Source organism: Capricornis sumatraensis, chromosome 9 (assembly GCF_032405125.1).
Source record: "Capricornis sumatraensis isolate serow.1 chromosome 9, serow.2, whole genome shotgun sequence".
Lineage (NCBI taxonomy): Eukaryota > Metazoa > Chordata > Mammalia > Artiodactyla > Bovidae > Capricornis > Capricornis sumatraensis.
The window spans coordinates 10979083-11002916 of NC_091077.1; the positions used below are offsets into that span (position 1 = coordinate 10979083).

A 23834-nucleotide genomic window follows, 5' to 3' on the forward strand; every position below is an offset into this window, starting at 1 on the left:
TATGGAGAATTTGTCTTGACTGAGTCACATGGGTCTTCAAAGCTTTGATTGGTGGTGGGGACATAACCCTTGAAATCTCTAAAAATTGCTATTCACCTCATCAAAGACAAGGTAACTTTGTGTATTTTTTAAATATAAAAATTGGGCATTATCCTATCTGGATTCATGATAGCTTTCCAAGCCAGTAAGATATTTCCCAGTTTTATCACAAGTTATGAGCTATCATTTAGTCCCTCATTATAAAATGATTGTAATTATAAAAGAGATATTTATATGTTGTTATGCACCATAACCAGAGAAGGCAATGGCACCCCACTCCAGTACTCTTGCCTGGAAAATCCCATGGACGGAGGAGCCTGGTGGGCTGCAGTCCATGGGGTCGCTAAGAGTCGGACACGACTGAGCGACTTCACTTTCACTTTCACTTTCATGCATTGGAGAAGGAAATGGCAACCCACTCCAGTGTTCTTGCCTAGAGAATCCCAGGGATGGGGGAGCCTGGTGGGCTGCCATCTATGGGGTCGCACAGAGTCAGACACGACTGAAGCGACTTAGCAGCAGCAGCATGCACCATAACAGAACATAACAGGGAAGCCTGGCATGCTGCAGACCATGGGGTTGCAAAGTGTGTGTCACAACTTAGACCCTAAACAACAAGAGTGGGGCAGGGTTCACTGAGGCAGGCCATTATGTATGCTTGTAATAACAAAAACAGCAAAACAGGAGTTAAAGCCAGAGAAACAGGTCCAGAGTTATCAAAATTAACCCTTCCAGGTTACAGGGCTACAGAAGGAGCAAATTTTAATCCACAAGGATGAGAGAATCACAATAGCCTAATCAGAGACGTTAAGCCATGAAACAATAGCATGCCATCACCCCCCAAGAAATTTAGCCCTTTTAACATAGCCTTAAGTAGAAACTCTTCACAGCCCGCTTTATATTGTTGTTCCTCAAACTATAGATGAAGGGGTTCAACATAGGTGTGACCACAGTGTGCATCACAGAGGCTATTGCACTTGAATATGAGTTATGGATAGCAGCAGAGCAAAGGTTCAATCCTAGGCTCGTACAATAAACAAGGAGACAACTGAGAGGTGAGATGCACAGGTGGAAAATGCTTTATACTTCCCCTGAGCAGATGAGATTCTACGTATGCAAGAAACTATTTTAGAGTAAGAGTAAAGAATCCCAGCCAAAGGACCACTACCCAGTAGGAAAGTTGCAAGATAGATCATCATGTTATTAAGAAAAGTATCAGAACTAGCAAGTTGTATCACCTGATAGAGTTTGCAGAAAAAGTGGGGAATTTCCAAATCTGGACAGAAGGACAATCGCAACACCATTAAGTTGTGTAACAAGAAATACAGGGCACTCACTACCCAGGGTACCAGATACAGTAGTCCACAGAGCCGAGGGTTCATGATCACCACGTAGTGCAGGGGGTGGCAGATGGCCGCAAACCGGTCATAGGCCATCACAGTCAGCAGGAAGTCATGTAATGTTGCAAAAAGTATATTGTGAAGTAATTAACCTCCAATTAGAATAAATAAATTTATGTTAAAAAATAAAGTAAAATAAAATAAAGGCAATAAATAAATAAATAAATAAATTTATATTAAAAAAATACATCTGGGCAATGCAGCCTTCATAGGTTATGGCTTTGCTCTCAGTCTGAATATTCATCAGCATCTTTGGGATCGTGGTGGAGGTGAGACAGATGTCTACAAAAGACAGGTTGGAGATGAAGAAGTACATGGGGGTGTGGAATTGAGGGTCTGAGCACACAGCCAGGATGACCACCAGGTTTCCAAACACAGTTATCAGGTACATGGAGAGGAAAATCCCAAATATGAGGGGCTGTAGTTCTGGTGCCTCTGAGAATCTGAGAAGAAGAAATTTAAAATTTTGTGTGTTGTTCCTTGGTTCCATATTCTGGAGTTGACTACCAGGAGAAAGGAAAATAACATAATTACTTTTCACACATATGGACATAAGTCACGTATCTGAATTACCACAATATCTATTGTGCCATCAAGAAACTGATTTTACTATTTTGTGTATAGATAAGTTCTCTTTGGGGGTATGTGTACTTAACCACTTCAGTTGTGTCTGACTTTGTGCGAAGACCCCGTGGAATGCAGCCTACAAGGCTCCTCTGTCCATGGTATTCTCCAGGCAAAAATACTGGAGTGGGTTGCCATGCCCTCCTCCAGGGGATCTTCCTGACCCAGGGATCTTTATTTTATTTTTTTTAATATAAATTTAAATAAATTTATTTATTTTAATTGGAGGTTAATTACTTTACAATATTGTATTGGTTTTGCCATACATCAACATGAATCCGCCACAGGTATACACGTGTTCCCCATCCTGAAGCCCCGTCCCTTCTGCCTCCTCGTACCATCCCTCTGGGTCATCCCAGTGCACCAGCCCCAAGCATCCAGTATCATGCATCGAACCTGGACTGGCGATTTGTTTCATATATGATATTATACATGTTTCAATGCCATTCTCCCAAATCATCCCACCTTCTCCCTCTCCCACAGAGTCCAAAAGCCTGTTCTATACATCTCTTGTCTCTTTTGTTGTCTCGCATACAGGGTTATCGTTAACATCATTCTCAATTCCATATATATGCGTTAGTATACTGTATTGGTGTTTTTCTTTCTGGCTTACTTCACTCTGTATAGTTGGCTCCAGTTTTATCCATCTCATTAGAACTGATTCAGATATATTCTCTTTAATGGCTGAGTAATATTTCATTGTGTACATGTACCACAGCTTTCTTATCCATTCATCTGCTGATGGACATCTAGGTTGCTTGCATGTCCTGGCTATTATAAACAGTGCTGCGATGAACATTGGGGTACAATGAACATTGGGGTCCAATTCTGGTTTCCTCAGTGTGTATGCCCAGCAGTGGGATTACTGGGTCATAAGGCAGTTCTATTTGCAGTTTTTCAAGGAATCTACATACTGTTCGCCATAGTGGCTGTACTAGCTTGCATTCCCACCAACAGTGTAAGAGGGTTCCCTTTTCTTCACACCCTCTCCAGCATTTATTGCTTGTAGACTTTTGGATCACAGCCATTCTGACTGGCAGGAAATGGTACCTCATTGTGGTTTTGATTTGCATTTCTCTGATAATGAGTGATGTTGAGCATCTTTTCATGTGTTTGTCAGCCATCCATATGTCTTCTTTGGAGAAATGTCTATTTAGTTCTTTGGCCCATTTTTTGATTGCTGACCCAGGGATCTTTAAACCCCAGTCTCCTAAGTCTCCTGCAGGTTCTTTACCACCAGCACCACTTGCTATACCCCCAATTTATCTGTGACTAGGGATTTTTGTCCCATTCTCAGCATATTTACAAAACGGTCATATATTCTACACAGCTTTCATGCAAAATTCTTTCATGCACTTGAGAGATACATATTGAGTGCCAACATGTTCCAAGCAATAAGTAGAGATGACAAAAACAAATCCCCCACAATTCAAGGATGTTGAGAGATAATGAACAAATAAAGTATTATATAATATGTTAGGTGGAGACAGATGCTATGAAAAAAAGAAAACCAGTTATGAAGGAGAGAGTTGTAAGAGGTGTTATTTTGTACTGAGTGTTCAGGTAAGGTAAGCAGACAAGAAGATATTTGAACATTAGTCTTCAAGAAAGAGAGGGAAGAATTTAGTACTATATCAGGAGAAGGGTGTGCCTGCAGAGGGAACGGCCGCTGCAAAGGATCAGAGGAAGATGCGGGTTCCACACGTTCAGATCCAAAAAGGAAGCCAGTGGGTCAGAGAATAAGAAAGAGGGGGAGTGATTAGAGATGGTGTCAGGCATGCTGAGGAGCAAGGTGGCCTCCCTGCTACAGCTGAACCTTCAGTCCACAGAGAATCCCTCCTTACATATTCTTTATTTTCTTGCAAAAATTTCATGTGAATTAATTATGGCAAAACCAATACAATGTTGTAAAGTAACTAGCCTCCAATTAAAATAAATAAATTTAAATTAAAAAAAATAATTTGAAAATTCCTTTACATGATGCAAAGTACCAAAAGGCCACTTTTAACTATTTCTATAACGATAAAATGCTTTAAATGTTAAAAAAAAAAAATAAAGTAGATGACATCCTTAGTATTATCCCATATTTGACTGAATTCTGGCCTCTGTATTATAAGTCCCCTTAATATATAAGCCCAAGTGCCTCTGCTTGGAGAATTGTTCTCAGTCCACAAGGTGTGAATTAATAGGAACTAACAAGAACTCCTGGGCTGTGTAACTCCATGCATTTCTCACCTATAATCAGCATCCTTGGGCCATGAGTTCTCAAGCTGGTCAAATCAGATTATCTTTCTTGTATAGAATGTATAAATGGTACCTAGAAATTCCAGTTCATGAACTTCTAATGGACCAATAAATTTGGGGTTCTTTTTCTACATGGTCACTTTCTTCTCTATATTAAAAAAAACATTTAAGAGTATGAGAAAGAGAGAAGAGAAAAAAAAATAGAGAGGAAAGTTAAATGCACATAAGAATATTAGGGGAGAAAATATCCAATAGCCCAAATGTACCCTGAGACAATACAATGAAGAAAGGCCTCCTTGGTTTGGTGTCATTCCAAATCCAGTGACATCTCCTTGATGCCCAGGAAAAATAATAAAGCAAAATTTTTCTTTTCCAAGGGCAGAAACAGTGATATCTTTATGATTTGTAAGAACTTGCAGATTGAATATCCTAAAAGAAAAATAAGAAAAAAGGAATAAAGTAACAATTCAAAGCAGGAAAACAAGACACAACAAAAGTTGGAAATGTTTTATATGAAGCAGCAGAAGATTTCTTTTTTCCTTGAGGCTTATCCTTATTTGTCTACTCCTGCTGGTAAATATGGGCTTCCCTAATGGCTCAGCAGGTAAAGAACCTGCCTGCAGTGTAGGAGACACAGGAGATGCAGGTTCAGTCTCTGAGTCATGAACATCCCCTGGAGGAGGAAATGGAAACCCACTCCAATATTCTTGCCTGAAAAGTCCCTTGGACAGAGGAGCCTGGTGGACTGTAGTCCAAAGGGTTGCAAAGAGCTTCACATGACTGAACGACTAAGCACATTAATAAATACAGTTCATAGACTTACTGCCTAATTTTACTGAAAACATTTTATGTCTATCATTTCTTTTTTCTAATTGAACTTCCATTAACACCATTTAACCGTCAGCATCAACACTTGCATTTCCGACTGCAATGTTCAGTTTATTTTTTAGATAATAAATAAATATACACTAAGGTAAGGAAAGCCAGCAAACAACCACAGTGACCTCTGGGCTATGCTACAGTGGTCTTCAGGTGACCTCAGGTACAGGTTCCTGGCTTCCGCACTCTTTCACTCTCTCCTAAAGTGTCTGTTCAGCTCTTGGACTCACCTGCCTGCAGAATCTGAGAGCAAGCTTTCTGCATAGAAGGGAAATGACTGACGATGCAGAACAAAGTTTCGTCCACGAACAAGACAATGGGAAGAAGTCTTCTAACCAGATATAGAGCTCCAAAAGCAAGGATCACATCCTAGTCAAACAGCTATGGCACAGGCTGAGGGACTGCAGGAGAGTGGGTATTTACATCTTCCTATGTCAGCTCATTAAACATGTTTTCCTACTGTGACTCCAATCTATTTAAGTACAGGACTTCCCTTGGAGACACTGGTGTGGGCAGAATGGATTTTTTTCTTTTTCCTGCTGATTCTCTGTTCCTAGGAGACTGCTTTATAAGTTAGGTAAATTCAGTTTTTACTACTCCTTCTCCAGTAATTCTCCTGATTCCAAAGCTCTAAGCCTCCTAGGACCTCATCACATTCTTGAGTTCAAATTTTCTCAAAAGTATAATATTGAAGATTTTTCTTAAATAGGTCACATGTGTCTTCAAATCTTTGATTTGTGGTGGGGACACAATCACCAAAGTTTCTGGAAATAACTATCCTTCTCTTCAAAAAGGGGGATAACTTTTCTCCTTTAGTATAAAATCTTGGGTATTATATTCCCTGGATTCATGATGGTTTTTCCAAGCTAATTGAGAGTTTTCTACTTACATCACAAGTTCACATCTGTTTTTTAGTACTCAATACAAAACATTTGCAATTATAAAAGATATACTGAGCTATTATTATGCCCCATAAACTAGATTATCGGATTATATGTATGTGTGTCTTAGTCGCTCAATCATGTCTGACTCTTTGTGACCCCATGGACTGTAGCTCGCCAGGTTCCCCTGTCCATGGGATTTCCCAGGTAAGAATATTTGAGCTGCCATTCCCTTTACAGGGGGTCATCCTGACCCAGGGATTGAACCCAGATCTCCTGCTTACAGGCAGATTTTTTTCCCGTCTGAGCCACCAGTAAAGCCCTTGCATATTATAAAGATTGTCAAATTTAATTTTAAAACCAGTGTATTCTATGAAATAGTGCTTTTATGAGCATCATTTTTCATTGTCAAAATAGGACTCAGTGGGATTTCATGTTTTACTCAAAAGTATAAACCATGTAAGGGATGGAGTCTGATTGGAATCCCTCAGTTCTGGAACTCTGGGGTAGTGATTCAATTTGAGAATAGTCCTTGGAATTATTTTACAGTATCTGAAAGGATGCTGCTAATGTTCTATAAACCATGGAACATTAGCAGCATTAGTTGGAGAAGACTCTTGAGAGTCCCTTGGACTCCAAGAAGGTCCAACCAGTCCATCCTAAAGGAAGTCAGTCCTGAATATTCATTGGGAGGACTGATGCTGAAGCTGAAACTCCAACACTTTGTCCACTTTATGCGAAGAACTGACTCATTGGAAAAGATGCTGATGATGAGAAAGATTGAAGACAGGAGGAGAAGGGAACAACAGAGGATGAGATGGTTGGATGGCATCACCGACTCGATGGACATGAGTTTGAGCAAGCTCCAGGATATGGTGAGGGACAGGGAAGACTGGTGTGCTGCAGTCCATGAGTCACAAAGAGTCGGACACGACTGAGCGACAGAACTGAACTGAACAGCATCCAATATAAACAATTATCGTGTTACAAATCAATAGTAAGATGGTGAGAATCGCTATTCTAGATCAAAATGTTTCTAAATCCACTGTACATACAAATCACCAAGGTTTCTAGTTCAATGCAAACTCTGGTTCTCCATGTCTCTTGTCAACCCAGGGATCCTGTTTCTGACAAGCTCCCAGGTGTTGTTGATGCTGCAGGTCCAGGTCTGTGAATCATGCTTTGGTAGCAAGAAAGTGGTTCTGTGTTGGAGCCAGGTATATACAGTTTTGGGCTTCCTTGGTGGCTCAGACAGTAAAGAATCTGCCTCCAATGCTGGAGACTTGGGTTTGATCCCTGGGTCAGGAAGAGCCCCTGCAGGAGGACATGGCAACCCACTCCAGTATTCTTGCCTGGAGAATTTCAAGGAGACTTGTGGGCTACAGTTCATGGGTTCACAAAGAATCAGAGATGACTGAGTCACTAACACTGTCACTTTCATTAATCACCTTAATCTTCTTCACCAAAAATCTTTTATATATATAAATGTTGAAAAAGTTTTTCACATGCTTTATAGGTGATTGCACAGAATGTATCATTTTAAACACAGCAACCAATCCTTTACCCTAATGAGAATAGGATGTTTTCCCAAGAACACAAAAATCCACACTTTAGTGAATAGATACAGGGTATGAAAGGGAAATATTTTGCTTAGTAATACAAAGTGTAGTTTAAATTTACTACCTATTGACTTTTTCCCCTGACTCAAAGGTCATAATAAGTGAATGTATTCAGATGTATTCTTCTGTGTAAACTCCACTTGGAAATAGGTAGTTGGCTAACACTTGCCAGTAACTAGGGTAGGTACTGTGGACGCCAGTAAATAAGAGAACAGGATCCTAAAGAGAAGAATAAATCTGAATAACCACCTCTAAAGCAAACTATAGGTTAAAGTCTCCATTGTCAAGAGGAGCAATTAAGGAAATAATTTGCATAAGCAAAGAAGGCAATAATTAAGGAATGGTATATGCAAAATGAAAACCTTAGTCAGTTTTCCTCTGATATAAAATTACATAAAATACCTTGGCTAGTAAGTTTAGCTTTTTTCCCCACTGTGGTACTCTTACTTATAACAATTCTTTCAATAATGCAAGAGAAAAAATATTTGGGATCATATGTATCATTTGAGAAGAAATAATTCTTAAGAAATCCATGTTATCCCACGAAAAAATGAGAATTGTAAATATTGTAAATCAAGTTTGGGAAAATTTTTGAGACGGCAAAACCAATACAATATTGTAAAGTTATTGACCTCCAATTAAAATAAATAAATTTATATTTTAAAAAATGAACAAAGGGGAAAATTGTTTATAAATCAGACAGAGAAAGAACTTATAAATGTGAGTTACTTAACTGCTATGGAGAATTTGAATAATCAAAGAAATGAAAATTTCAGGGAATAGAGGGAGTGAGCAATTTCTACTTCTACACTCTGATCAAAAAGTATCGAATTCTGGCTCAAATGCAAAAGTGGGAACTTCTTTAATTCTATGGCTGTTGGTCCTTTTATACCTGCCATTCCAAAGAATATTTTCAGAGCCTTCTTTATGTCTTTGTACCTTAGACTGCAGATCTGAAGGGGTTCAACATGGGTGTGGACACAGTGAACATCGTTGAGGCAAATCCACTCAACTCTGAGCAGAAGGGTTTGTGGAGCAGCAAGGCTGAGATACAAGCAAAGCTCATACAATAAAGCAAGTATACAACTGAGAGGTGAGAGGCACAGGTGAAAAGCATCTCATACTTCTCCCAGTTGATGGCATTACACGTATAGAGGAAACTTTCTTAGAATATGGATAAAGGATCCCAGACAAGAGATCACCACTCGGGAATATTACAGTTTCAAAATATATCACCATGTCACTAAGAAAGGTATCACAATTGGCAAGTTGGACATCCTGCTTGATTTCACAGGAAAAGTGGAGGATTTCCAAAGTTGTACAGAAGGACAATTGTGTCCCTATTCATCTTTGTAGCCAGGAATACAGGACAATCATGAATCAAAAACCAGAACCAGCAGTCCACAGAGCAGAAGGCTCAGGGTTATAGAACAGTGCCGGGCTTGACAGATGGCCGTGAAGTGGTCCATAGGCCTTTGTGGTCAGGAAAATATTATCCAAATCTACAAAGAGTGGGTGAATGTATAATTAGAGGTTATGACTTTGCCGTCTTTGGGATGGTGGTTAAGGTGAAACGTATCTAAAAGAACAAACTGGAGAAGAATAATTACATGGGTGTGCAGCAGTAAGAGTCAGAGACAGTGGCCAGGATGATGAGCAGTTTTTGTCTTTTAATTTATTTGGCTGCACAGGGTCATAGTTGTGGTGTATGAGATCTTCACTGCAACATGTGAGATGTTTAGTTGTGATCTGTGGTATCTAGTTTCCCGATCAGGAATCGAATTTTGAGCCCTGCATTGGGAGTGTGGAGTCTTAGCCACTTGGACCATCAGGGAAGTCTCAAGGTAAGCAGGTTTTCAAACACAGTGATCAGGTACATGGACAGGAAACTCTAAAACACGAGGGACTGCAGTTTTGATTCCTCTGATATTAGAGAGGAAGAAATTGTGAATTTGGGTATCATTTCCTGGTCCCATGTGGTCCTTACCAGTGTTTGTTGATTTTTGTCTCTTTAACAATAGCCATTCTGACCAGTGAGAAATGTATCTCACTGTGGTTTTGATTTTCAGTTCTCTGAAGATGTCAAACCTCTTTTCACGAGCCTGTTGGCCATCTTTATGTATTCCTTGGGGGAAAAAAAAGTCTACTGAAGGTCCTTTACCTGTCTTTAATTTGGTTGTTTATGTTTTTAATTAAGTTAGCTGATTTTTTTTTTTTGAATAACAGTCCCTTATTGGATGTATAATGTGCAAATACCTTTTCCCATGAGTAGGTTTCCTTTTAGTTTTGTTGCTGATTTCCTTCACAGCAGAGCTTTTTTTGTTTGACATAGTTCTGTTTATTTTTACTTTTATTTTTCTTGCCTGGGGAAATATATTCCCCCCAAAATATTTCTAAAACTGAAGTTAAGGTGTTACTGCCTATGTTTTAGCCTATGATTTTTAATGTTTCAGACCTCACATTTAAGTCTTTAACCTAGCTCGAGTTTATCTTTGTTTGTAATGTGATAGAGTCATTCAGTGGCATTCTTTTCCCTGAAGTTGTTCAGTTCAAAAAATATTCTTCTTCATTTTGTGATTGTTACCAATAGTAGCTACAGTGATTTTAATGCTTTTTCCTTTAAGCATTGTACTGTAATTGTTAACAACCTTGTCTGATATATAGTTTCAATTTTTTGATTCTATCTATCACCTTATTCAGCCTTCCGGTACTTTTGTTTTTCATTTTATATAGAAGAGAGCATTTCAATACTGCTTATAACATAGTTCTGGGTGTTGAACTCCTACAGTTTTTCTTTATCTGTGAGATAATCTTTCTTTCTTTCATATCTGGAGGATAACTTTTCTGGATAGAGTATTTTGGTTGACAGTTTTTGTATAACAATATTATAAGTATATTTCATTGACCTGATGAGAAATTTGCTCATAGCCTAATGATGATACCTTTGTAGGTTACTTATTTCTGGCTGCCTATAACATTCTTCTTTGCCATCATCTTTGCTGGGGGAATCCTGAAAATGGTGGCTCTATTGCTGCATCCAGGGTGACCAAGATTCAGGGCTACACCCTCTGTACCACCTGGCGCTCTGTGGCTGTTGATGTTGCTGCATCCAGGAGGCCAGGGTCATGTGCACCACCTCCACTGATGCTACCAGTGCCCTCTGGGGCAATGGGCTCTGCTGCCTCAGCTGTGCGGCTGAGACCAGGATCATTGTCTCTGTTGTTTTTCCAGTTCCATCTCCTCTAGGTGAAAAATCCATTCACCTTCAGATGGTGCAACAGTATGTATCTCTGGTGCCCTGACATGTTGGGTAGAAAAACTTTGTTTACTTATGGATGTTTTACTAGTTGTAGATTGAAGAGGTGAGACACAGGGGACGTCTTCTGCCACCATGATGCTGACATCACCAATGATTAACTATTTTTCCCACAAGTTGCAAGATTAAAATACATACATAAGTGGAGTAGACTATCATATATTAGTGAAGAAAGAATTGCCACATGGCTGCATACAACCTCCTGGATGAGCTTTTGTAGAGCTGTAATGTATAAAATTACAAGTAGACTTATGAGGATGTAGACTCATGAGGAGCCCAGAAGAGATCAGAACAATTCAATATTAAATCTCACTTGATAATAAAGGCATTACATTCAAACTTTTACTATTAGGGTGAGTGGTTATTCAGCAATAACTGAGTAAAATATAAAATTGTACAGAATTGAGGGTGATTATAATAATGTTCTCATTCTATGCATTCATTCTGATATTTACAGATAGCATTCAGCATTTCTGCCTTTGGATTTTATTACAGAAAATGGTGTTTAAAAGTACTCCATTGCAGTTTCCTCTCTGTTAAGCAGCAGATTGGAAGATGTGTTTGGTTGCATAAATTGTGACCTGAATCACATGGCTGGATAGGCGGTCAGGTTCTCTAGTGAGTCACCTTTGATCGTGAGATACACATACATATACATATATAAAGAGTTGACTCGAGTAATGCAGGGCTTGGGGCAATGACACCCTATGCAATTGAAAATCTCCCTATAACATTGCAATCAATGCTCCTTATCCACAGTTCCATACTCTATGATTCAATCAACCCTCTTATAAAATTGTATAAATTGAATTAGATTTCACTTGTACTTTTTTTATATCAGTAATTCATCTCATGACTATTCTTTCAGGAAAACAAGGCAAAAATTACTTGGGATGATATATGTCATTTAAGAAGAAATTCTTCCTCATGTTACTCCATTAAAAAAAAAAAATGAGCATGTCCAAAAATTTCATATACAAAGTTTGGAGAATTTTGAAATAGAAGAAAACAAAACTTTTGACTGAGGAGAAAGCTTAATAAAGTGAGTCACTGGATTTGTATAGAGAGCTTGAATTAAAATAGGATGGAAATTCCAAGAAACAAAGAGGAGTGAATTTTATTACACAATGGACAAAGAATCACAACTTCTGGTTGCAGGACTATTTTCTGTGAAATCAAGGGCAGTTCATCACCCCCAGGGCAACTGACTGCTTTGTGACTGCCATCCCATTGAATCTCTTCAGAGTTCTCTTTATGTCTTTCTTGCTCAGAAAGCAGATAAAGGGGTTCAGCATGGGTGTGGTTGTGATGAACAACTAAATGATGAAGAAAAAAAGTAATAAACTTTTGTTTCATATTTGGCTGTCTAAAGAAATTGTGGAAATGGCTTCGGTTGCCAAGTTGGTACTTTTTCCCAGAGAAATAGTACAACTCATGATTTTTCTTTTAGTAAACTGAAAAATAAATTGTTCAATATATAAATCATGTCAATGTATGGCAAAACCAATACAGTATTGTAAAGTAAAATAAAGTAGAAATAAAAATTTTTTTAATAAAAAAATAAAACATTTCACTTCAGAAGAAATTATTCCCAAGGAATGCATGAAGAGTCATGAGGTAAATGGGAATTTCCATATATTACACTTAAGTTTGCAAATCAATTCGTGGAAGTAGAAAAATGACAAAGGTAAAAAAAGATAGCAAATAGCATAAAGATTAGTCAAGAAAGCTAGTTAACTTGTATAAAGAAGTTGAAATGAAATAAATGGACATATCAGGCAGTAAATTGAAGGAGCAAGTGCTCTTTTCTCAATCTGATCAGAAAATCACAATTTTGGCCTCTAAGGCATTGCATCTTGCAAAAATCAACACTTCTTCTGCCTCAAGACAATTGGTTCTAATATAGTTGCCATCCTAAAGAATTTTCTCAGAGCCTTCTTTATGTCTTTATTCCTCAGACTGTAGATGAAGGGGTTCAGCATGGGTGTGACCACAGTGTACATCACCGAGGCTGTTACACTTGAATGTGAATTCTGGGTAACAGCAGGGGTAAAGTACACTCCTAAGACTGAACAATAAAATAAGGAGACACCGGAAAGATGAGATGCACAGGTGGAAAATGCTTTATACTTCCCTTGAGCTGATGAGATTCTATGTATGGAGGAAACTATCCTAGAGTATGAGTAACATATCCCAGCGAATGGACCACCACCCAGCAGCCCAACTGCCAAGTACATCATGGTTTTATTTAGAAAGGTGTCAGAACAGGCAAGTTGGATCACCTCTTTGAATTCACAGAAGAAGTGGGGGATTTCCAAGACTGTACAAAAAGACAGGCGCAGGGCCAGCAAAGTTTGTAACAAGGAATTCAGGGCACCTATCATCCAGGACACCAGAATCAGCAGTGCACACAGCCGGGCATTCATGATGACTGTGTAGTGCAGGGGGTGACAGATAGCAACATACCGGTCATAGGACATGACGGTCAGGAGAAAGTCATCCAATTGTACAAATAGTAGGAAAAAATATATCTGAGTGAAGCAGTCTTCATAGGAAATGACTTTGTTTTGTGTTTGTATATTCACCAGCATTTTGGGGATGGTGGTAGAGATGAAACAGATGTCTACAAAGGACAGGTTGGAGAGGAAGAAGTACATGGGGGTGTGGAGGTGGGGATTTGAGTTGACGGCCTGGATGATGAGCAGGTTTCCAAACACAGTGATCAGATACAGGGAGAGGAAAAAACCAAATATGACAGACTGCAGTGCTGATTCCTCTGAAAATCCCAGAAGAATAAATTCTGAAATTTGTGTTTTGTTGCCTGGTACCATACTTTGGTGGTCACTATTAGGAAACAAAGAACATGATTAATTTTCACACGTGTGGGCTTTAACATAGTGAAAAACTGAAAATTACATATTTCTGTAGTATTCAAGGTATCTTCTGTGACATCTGTGATTAGAAATTCCTGTTTCACACTCAGGCTTTTGACCAACAGCTCATGTATTACCCTGTTTAAATGCAAAATTCTTCCACACATTTGAGGAATTTATGTTGAATACTTACTATCTTCTGGGTTGAATGTGTAGGATGCTAAGAACAAAACTCCCTACAGTCCAATAGTGAATAAAAATATAAATTAACAAATACAAAAACACGTTGCCATGTCTTATAGTGAAAGATGCTGTGGAAAATATTCACTCTATAAAATAGAGTAAATGGAAAAACAAAGCAGGTATAAGACAGGGACTTCCCTCGTAGCTCAATTGGTAAAGATTCGGCCTGCAATGCAGGAGACATGGGTTTGATTCTTGGGTCAGGAAGATCCCCTGGAGAAGGAAATGGCAACCCACTCCAGTATTCTTGCCTGGAGAATCCCATGGACAGAGGAGCCTGGAGGGTCCTCTGGGGTCGCAAGACCATGGGGTCACAAGAGTCAGACACTACTTAGCTACTTTGACTTATAAGATAGAGTGGAGGTGTTATGATTTACTGGGAGCTCAGGGAGACCTCAAACAAGGAGAAATTTGAACAGAGATCTGATGGAAGACAAATCAAGATATTATATTATCTGGGAGAGGAGAGTGCCCTGTTGGGGAAAGAGTCAGTGCGAAGTCACTGAGGGTGGGACTTGTTTCAAATAGTCAAGGCTCAAAGGAAGCCAAAGTGTTCAGGGGAATGAGCAAGGGGAGTAAGGGAAATGACGTCAAATGATGCTGATGACCTCCCTGCTGCTGCCAAAACTGAAAGGCACAAAGAGTCCCTCCTGCACATGTTCTTCCTTTCACACTTTTGTTTTAAAATTTAAAATGATTCCTTTGGATAGAAACAGATCCTTATTTTCATCTTCTGTGTAACACTGTTGTGTCTGTCTCTTACAGGTCACATTTTGGAGTAGATAAACTTAAGTACCATTGCCCAGAGAACTGTTCATTATCCACAACACACTCTCACACAAATAGAGCACTTGATTACTTACTGGGCTTATTACTCCCTGTGTGTCCATGCTAAGTTGCTTCAGTCCTGTCTGACTCTTTGTGACTCTATGGACTGTAGCCCAAGGCTCCTCTGTTCATGGGATTTCCAAGGCAAGAATACTGGAGTAGGTTGCTATTTCCTTCTCCAAGGGATCCTCCTAATTCAGAGATTGAACCCGAGGCTCCTGCATTGCAAGCAGATTCTTTACCATTGAGCCACCAGGGAAGTCCCATCACTCCCTAGTTCTCAACTCCAGCCACAATGATTAGGAAATGAATAATACAAAGCAAGTTGTCAACATCAAAATATCTTTACCCTAGAGAATGTAGAAACAGTACCTAAGTTGTTGTTGGTGAGCCTCCTGTGGGGCTTCATTTTAATGTGAGCATTTTGTGCTCTGTATTAAAAGATAAATCTAAAAAGCAGTTCAAAATATGACAAAGAAGAATAGGACATGGGGAGAAAAACAAGGATCACCCATGGGTCATATCTCTTCCTGGTTGCCTTATTTTAGAGCACACGTCTTGGATTATGTATACCTCAGTTTTGCAGGCATTTCATCTTCTAGGCCAAGTCTAATGACCTCAGTTATATATACCACAGTCACCCCCATGCTGAACCCCTTCATCTACAAATCAAGATCTAATCAGCTCAGTTGGTCCCTGAGAGACTGTGATGACAAAGCTTCCTTAGTAGCAGCAGCATTCCAACCCCAGTTTTATCTCCTTGATGCCCAGAATACCTAGTAAAGCAGCCTACAGCAATTTATCAAAAGAAAAATAAATCGTTATCTTTATGCTGTCAAAACATGTTTCATGGTGCTTTATAATGTAAAAGCTTTTATTCTTTTTCTGTTAAAATGGCAGTCAAAGGAGGAAAAAGAAACATCCTACTGGTTGAGCATTACACTAGAAAACTAACAACAATTGATTATTGTTTGAAAATGACTAAAAATTATTAGAAACCATTGTTATGTTAGAAATATTAGCAACAGAAAATATGCAAAGTTCAACAATAAATTAAATTTTAAAACATAATTGGTAAAAGGACTGTAGCCCACCCAGCTCCTCTGCCCATCGAATTCTCCAGACAAGAATACTGGAGAAGGCTGCCATTCCCTCCTCCAGGAAAGACTTTTCTACATGATCTTCAATACAAAAAAAACTGAATCAGAAAACCAGCATCTGAACTGCAGGTCTAACACATGTTAGCCGTATAAACTTAAGAAAAACTATAGATCCATTCTAAACATTAATATCCTTACTCAGTGGGAAAAGTGGTGTCCATCCTTCTACATCGGTAGGCAAATGTATGTAAAAAGCTTAGCACAGTCCTTTCATGTTATTAAGTGAATGATTATCATTGGTGATGAGATTTAACTGATTTTTTTTCTTCTGTCTCACAAATTTCTCCATTGCTTTCCCACTTATTCCTAAAGAAGTCTTACAAATTAAAGCTCAGTAGCATACCTGTTTTCATATTAAATCCATATTTTTTTCATGTGAATATCCAACATGAGAGAATGTGCTGTGAAATGTATGTCTCTGTTGCAAGATAGTATCTACCTCCATGGGAATATACCTTTATAACTAATGCAGAACGTGCTTTAATGCATCACATCTTTAAAAAATGTCTTTAGTTCACTGCACATGCCTCTAAATCTACTTTTCTTACTCCTGTTATGTAGGAAACTCCTTTAATATCCTCTAATTTTACTGGAACACTTTATGCTCCCACTTCCTTCCTCACTCTCATCCAACTGGACTTCCATTTCCATCACTTAATCATCAACAAGGATGCATGTTTCTGAGTCCATCAGACATTTCTCTTTTTAACATATTTAAAAATGAACTATAAATTAATTAGCCAACCTACCAAACAAGCACGGCAAATATCTCGAGTCTGTACTAGACTTAGGCTCTCAAGTGATTTAAAATATATAAGAAATGAATTGCCAGTCCAGGTTTGATGCAGGATCCAGGATGCTTAGGGCTGGTGCACTGGGATGACCCAGAGGGATGATACGGGGAGGGAGGTGGGAGGGGGGTTCAGGGTGGGGAACATGTGTATACCCATGGTGGACTCATGTTGATGTATGGCAAAACCAATACAATATTGTAAAGTAATTAGCCTCCAATTATAATAAATAAATTTAAAGTTAAAAAATTAAAAAATAAAATAAAAGTTGTCCACCTCCATTCTCTCTGAATCTTTCCTGAACTACCTATTAAACTATAGACTCACCTAGATGGGGTCTATGAGAGGAAAATCTGTGTGGATATGCAAATTCCTCCCTGGATGGTTGATAGTGAAAACTGAAGCTCTGTTGCCAGGAAGGTACCTCAGCCTGAATTTTTACTCCAAAAGCATCAACCATGTCCTGTGAAGCTCAAGGTTCTACATCTACAGGGACTGTAACAAAGGAGATATTTACAGCTCCTTATGTCTGCTCATTAGGCACTGTTTCCTTTGTTACTCTGATCTCAGAACACATCACTTCCCTGTGGGACACTAGAAACAGAATAAATTTTTCCTGCTGAAAATCTGTTCCCAGGAGACAAGGTTGGATATCAGTTGAATCTAGTTTGTATTCAGATTAGTCGCTCAGTCCTGTACGACTCTTTGCGATGCCATGAATCGCAGCACGCCAGGCCTCCCTGTCCATCAACCAACTCCTGGAGTTCACTCAGACTCACGTCCATCGAGTCAGTGATGCCATCCAGCCATCTCATCCTCTGTCTAGTTTGTATTACTCCTTATGAATTCTCCAGGCTCCCAGAGGTCTAACTTCCTTGCACTTTATCCTAACCTTCAGTTATCATTTTCTAGTCTGAAAAGGAGGAACCTATTTTGACTAGTTTCCATGGACTTCTAAATTATTGTCTTGTTCCAAGTATCAGGCTCCTCAGTTCTGTCTTGTCACTACAAAGATTTGGAGTGACGGACATTAAAGCCCTTGGCGTGTCACAGCTCTCAGGTCTTGGACAGACCATGTTATAGCTCTTAGGTTTCAAACAGACCGTGTTATAGCTCTTAGACAAATCAGTGTTACAGCTCCATGTTACAGCTCTATTTAATTTAGAAAATAGCAGGAAAATCCATCCTCAAGGCATGAGTGAATGTCGACCCAAAGACACAAAGAGAAGAGTTCCCCAGCATGTGGGAGAGAGACCCCAGGCCCTTTGGCTCCTCTTTTTATATGTCTTTTTTCTCCACCTAGGCCTCTCTTATGTAAATTGGGCTAGCCAGGAGCACTATTTGTTCTACCTGAGGTCCTCACTCTGGTTCCTTTGTTCTTTTTTCGCAGGCGTTTCCCTTCCTTGTCTTTTAGCCACCACCATTCTGGACTCCTATAGGTAGAATAACTACCTAGCACAAGGATCAATAGCTCCTGATATATCCAGAATATTGGTAATCCCTCTTCAACAAAAGAGTTGTATTGTTTGCTACAAAACCATATGTAATCTTTGGCTTCATGTGATGTTTGACAAATCAGGAGATTTAACTATAATTTAGAGCAGTTATTTACTCCTCTTTAAAAAGATTTGTTACATGACATATTTAGGTATATATTTAAATCACCCACAGAATTGTTGTTGTTCAGCCACTAAATTGTGTCCAAATCTTTGTGATCCCATGGACTGCAGCCCGCCAAGATCCTCTGTCCTTCATTATCACTGGAAATTGCTCAAATTCATGTCTATCAAGTCAGTGATGCTATCTAACCATCTCATCCTCTGCTGCCCCCTTCTCCTCCTGTCCTCAATCTTTCCCAGCATCAGGGTCTTTTCCAATGAGTCAGTTCTTCTCATCAGCTGGCTAAAGTATTGGATTTTCAGCTCCAGCATCAGTCCTTCCAATGTATATTCAGGGTTGATTTCCTTTAGGATTGATTGGTTTTATCTCCTTGCTATCTAAGGGACTCTCAAGAATCTTCTCCAGCACCATAGTTTGGAATATATCATTTTTCCAAACATTTGCTTTTTAATTGAAAGATAATTGCTTTACAAAATTTTGTTGTTTTCTGCCAAACATCAACATGAATCAGCCACAAGTATATATATATATATATATATATATATCCCCTCCTCTTGAAACTCATTCCCATCTCCCACCCCATACCACCCCTCTAGGTTGTTACAGAACCGTTATCACCCAAAACTTGTGGCTTTCTGTCCATCTGAAGGTTCTTAATTTCCCTTGTCTGCCTATGGTCCTCACTGTTTATGTGACATGGGATTTCCTGCCATCTGTCCCTGCCCCAATTTCTCTGTTCATCCTTAGCCACCTGCCTGCTGTCACACACTGACACAGTGAGCAGCTGTTTGGGAACAGATGGCTCAGTGGTAAAGAACCCACCTGCCTTTGCAGGAGATGTAAGAGACTTGAGTTCCATCACTGAGTCAGAAAGACTCCTGGGAGTAGCAAATAGCAACTGTAAAATGAAAACATCTCCTGCCATATCAATAAACAAGAAATGTCACAGCCATCAGCTATCTCTGGCCTCCAAATGTGGAATGGCGGGGGGTGGACTCCTAAGACTACAACCCAGCAGGAGCTACCACACGCCCAGTGGGGGAATGCAAGAAGCAGCCATTTGCCACAGTTTCTCCTCCTTAAGAAGAACAAGGAAACAGGATTTGGCCCAAGATAGCCAAGGTGCATATGAAAGGAATGAATTCAGTGAGTCCAGAGGCTTACATCTTCCCATACAGAGAAGGCTCAACTCCTTAATTTGATATCTGACTTTGATGTTCAGCCTGCCTGCTCCCTTTGTTGCAAAGGTGTATAGCCTGACTCCCCCTCCTTTCTCCTTGGAACAGTTTTCTCAGAGCTACTGAGATGCTGTCTCCAAGGCTGGGGACAGTCCCACAAATAAAGTAACTCTCTACTTTCAGGTTGTGACTGTATTTTTTAGTCAACACAACCCATTCTAATATTCTTTCCTGGAAAATTCCATGGACAGAGGAGACTGCTGGGCTACAGTTCATGAGGTCACAAACAGCTGAACACAACTGGGCACACACACACACACACACAAGTGAAACCCATTAACAGTATAGGAGCTATATTTTGATATTCTTTCTATTTTGAAGTTTTGTCTCTGGTTTACTTACTCCCTTTGTCTGGATTTCCACTCGAAATCAGGATTCAGAACACTGTTCAGTTCAGTTCAGTTCAGTCGCTCAGTCGTGTCCGACCCTTTGCGACCCCATGAGTCGCAGCACACCAGGCCTCCCTCTCCATCACCAACTCCCAGAGTTCACTCAGATTCACGTCCATCGAGTCGGTGATGCCATCCAGCTATCTCATCCTCTGTTGTCCCCTTCTCCTCCTAGCCCCAATCCCTCCCAGCATCAGAGTCTTTTCCAATGAGTCAACTCTTCGCATGAGGTGGCCAAAGTACTGGAGTTTCAGCTTTAGCATCATTTCTTCCAAAGAAATCCCAGGGCTGATCTCCTTCAGAATGGACTGGTTGGATCTCCTTGCAGTCCAAGGAACTCTCAAGAGTCTTCTCCAACACCACAGTTCAAAAGCATCAATTCTTCGGCACTCAGCCTTCTTCACAGTCCAACTCTCACATCCATACATGACCACAGGAAAAACCATAACCTTGACTAGACGGACCTTAGTCGGCAGAGTAATGTCTGTGCTTTTGAATATGCTATCTAGGTTGGTCATAACTTTCCTTCCAAGGAGTAAGCGTCTTTTAATTTCATGGTTGCAGTCACCATCTGCAGTGATTTTGGAGCCCCAAAAAATAAAGTCTGACACTGTTTCCACTGTTTACCCCTCTATTTCCCATGAAGTGATGAGACCGGATGCCATGATCTTCGTTTTCTGCATGTTGAGCTTTAAGCCAACTTTTTCACTCTCCTCTTTCACTTTCATCAAGAGGCTTTTTAGTTCCTCTTCACTTTATCACAGAACAAATTGTAGTCACAGCCTGTTTCAGTAAAAAGTTTTTACTGAACACAGCATAGTGGATTGAATGGTGGGCCCTCACCAAGATATGTCTACATCCTAACCCCTCATACCTGTGAATGTGACCTTATTTGGTGGGAAAAAAAAAAAAAAAAAAAAAACCTCTTACAGATATAATTGAGGACTTTTAGTGAGATCAACTTAGATTATACAGGTGGACCCAAAATCCAATGACAAATGTATTTATAAGAGATACAGAGAGGAGATACACGGGTTTGAGAAAAAAATTGTGAAACTTGGGTATCCTTTCCTGGTCCAATGTGGTCCTCACCAACACGTGTTTATTTTTTTTCTCTTTGATAGTAGCCATTCTATCCGTCCCTGAAGGAAGAAATGGCAATTTCCAGTATTCTTGCCCAGAAAATCCCATGGAAAGAGAAGCCTGGTGAGCTACACACTCCCCAAGGGTTGCAAAAAATTGGACACGAATGAGCAACTAAGCACAGCACAACATTCTAACCATGGGAAGTGTATCTCTTGTTTAAATAGTGGCTTTGGTGTCCATTCCTTTGGTGATTAATGATTTTGGGCCTCTTTTCACTTGCCCGTTGACAAATCTGATGCCTTCCTTGGAAAACAGTCCATTGAGGATCCCCTGCTAATTGTTTTAATATGGTTGCTTTTTTGTATTGAGTTGATTGAATTCTTTGTATTTTTTGATAAAAAAAAATTCTTCTTTGGGAATATAATTTGCAAATACATTTCCCCATGAGAAGGTTGCCTTTTAATTTTGTTGGTGGTGTCCTTCACTTTTTCAAAGCTTTTTAGTCTGATGTAATTCCCTTTGCTTGCTTTTACCTTTTCATTGACTGAAGAGATGCATCCGCAAATGTATTTATAATTTTAATGTCAAAGAGGTACAGCCCATGTTTTGTTCTATGATTTTCAATGTTTAAGGTCTCAAATCTAAGTTTTTAATCTGTATTGAGTTTATTTTTGTATACTAGCATAGTAGTGCAGATCCATTTCATTCTTTTGTACCAAGTGGTACTGGAAAACATTCCTTTCCACATTGTGACTCAATTACCAAACTGAAGAAGTTATAGTTATTTTAATGATTTTTCCCTCTAAAATTTACATGGTAATTTTAAACAACTCATTTTGATATAGAGTTGAAATTTTTCTGATTCTGTCACCTTAGGCATAGTTTTGTGTCATTCAAGGTAAAAGAGAACATTTCAACATTTCTTTTTTTTTTCTTTTTTTAAAAATTAGTTTATTTATTTTTTACTTTACAATACTGTATTGGTTTTGCCATACATCAACATGAATCTGCCACAGATGTACATAAGTTCCCACTCCTGAACCCCCTTCCCACCTCCCTCCCCATACCATCCCTCTGGGTTATCCCAGTGCACCAGGCCCAAGCATCCAGTATCCTGCATCAAAACTAGACTGGCAATTCATTTCTTGTAAGATATTATACATGTTTCAATGCCATTCTCCCAAATCATCCAGCCCTCGCCCTCTCCCACAGAGTCAAAATGTCTGTTCTGTACATCTGTGTCTCTTTTGCTGCCTCACATACAGGGTTATTGTTACCATCTTTCTCAATTCCATATATATGTGTTAGTATACTGTATTGGTGTTTTTCTTTCTGGCTTACTTCACTCTGTATAATAGGCTCCAGTTTCATCCACCTCATTCGACCTGATTCAAATGTATTCTTTCTGATGGCTGAGTAATACTCCATTGTGTATATGTACCACAGCTTTCTTCTCCATTCATCTGCTAATGGACATCTAGGTTGCTTCCATGTCCTGGCTATTATAAACAGTGCTGTGATGAACATTGGGGTACACGTGTCTCTTTCAGTTCTGGTTTACTCAGTGTGTATGCCCAGCAGTGGGATTGCTGGGTCATAAGGCAGTTCTATTTCCAGTTTTTTAAGGAATCTCCACACTCTTCTCCATAGTGGCTGTACTAGTTTGCATTCCCACTAACAGTGTAAGAGGGTTCCCTTTTCTCCACACCCTCTCCAGCATTTATTGCTTGTAGACTTTTGGATCGCATCCATTCTGACTGGTGTGAAGAGTTACCTCATTGTGGTCTTGATTTGCATTTCTCTGATAATGAGTGATGTTGAGCATCTTTTCATGTGTTTGTAAGCCATCCATATGTCTTCTCTGGAGAAATGTCTATTTAGTTCTTTGGCCCATTTTTTGGTTGGATCTTTTTTTTTTTTTTTTTCCTGGAACTGAGCTGCAGGAGTTGCTTGTATATTTTTGAGATTAGATGTTTGTCAGTTGCTTCATTTGCTATTATTTTCTCCCATTCCGAAGGCTGTCTTTTCACCTTGCTTATAGTTTCCTCTGTTATGCAGAAGCTTTTAAGTTTAATTAGGTCCCATTTGTTTATTTTTGCTTTTATTTCCAATATTCTGGGAGGTGGGTCATAGAGGATCCTGCTGTGATTTATGTCAGAGAGTGTTTTGCCTATGTTCTCCTCGAGGAGTTTTATAGTTTCTGGTCTTACGTTTAGATATTTAATCCATTTTGAGTTTATTTTTGTGTATGGTGTTAGAAATTTTTTAGTTTCATTCTTTTACAAGTGGTCGACCAGTTTTCCCAGCACCACTTGTTAAACAGATTGTCTTTACTCCATTGTATATTCTTGCCTCCTTTGTCAAAGATAAGGTGTCCATAGGTGTGTGGATTTATCTCTGGGCTTTCTATTTTGTTCCATTGATCTATATTTCTGTCTTTGTGCCAGTACCATACTGTCTTGATGACTGTGGCTTTGTAGTAGAGCCTGAAGTCAGGCAGGTTGATTACCTCGTATAGCCAAAGCAATCTTGATAAAGAAGAATGGAACTGGAGGAATCAACATTTCTTATAAAGCATTCTAGTGATGCTAAGTTCCCAGTTTT

General features: G+C 39.3%; 1 protein-coding gene and 1 pseudogene across 1 annotated transcript; both read right to left on the reverse strand.

Annotated features, from left to right (window-relative positions):
- Positions 1-897: 897 nt before the first annotated feature.
- Positions 898-1929, reverse strand: LOC138085635 (olfactory receptor 7A5-like; annotated as a pseudogene).
- Positions 1930-12867: 10938 nt separating this feature from the next.
- LOC138085638 (olfactory receptor 7A17-like) lies at positions 12868-13833 on the reverse strand. The gene has a single exon (XM_068980098.1). The coding sequence runs from the start codon at positions 13831-13833 to the stop codon at positions 12868-12870; it is 966 nt and encodes a 321-aa protein (XP_068836199.1).
- Positions 13834-23834: the final 10001 nt, after the last annotated feature.

Coding starts and splice junctions, on each gene's coding strand:
- LOC138085638 (XM_068980098.1), bottom strand. CDS start 13,833: ATGGTACCAGGCAACAAAACACAAATTTCAGAATTTATTCTTCTGGGA.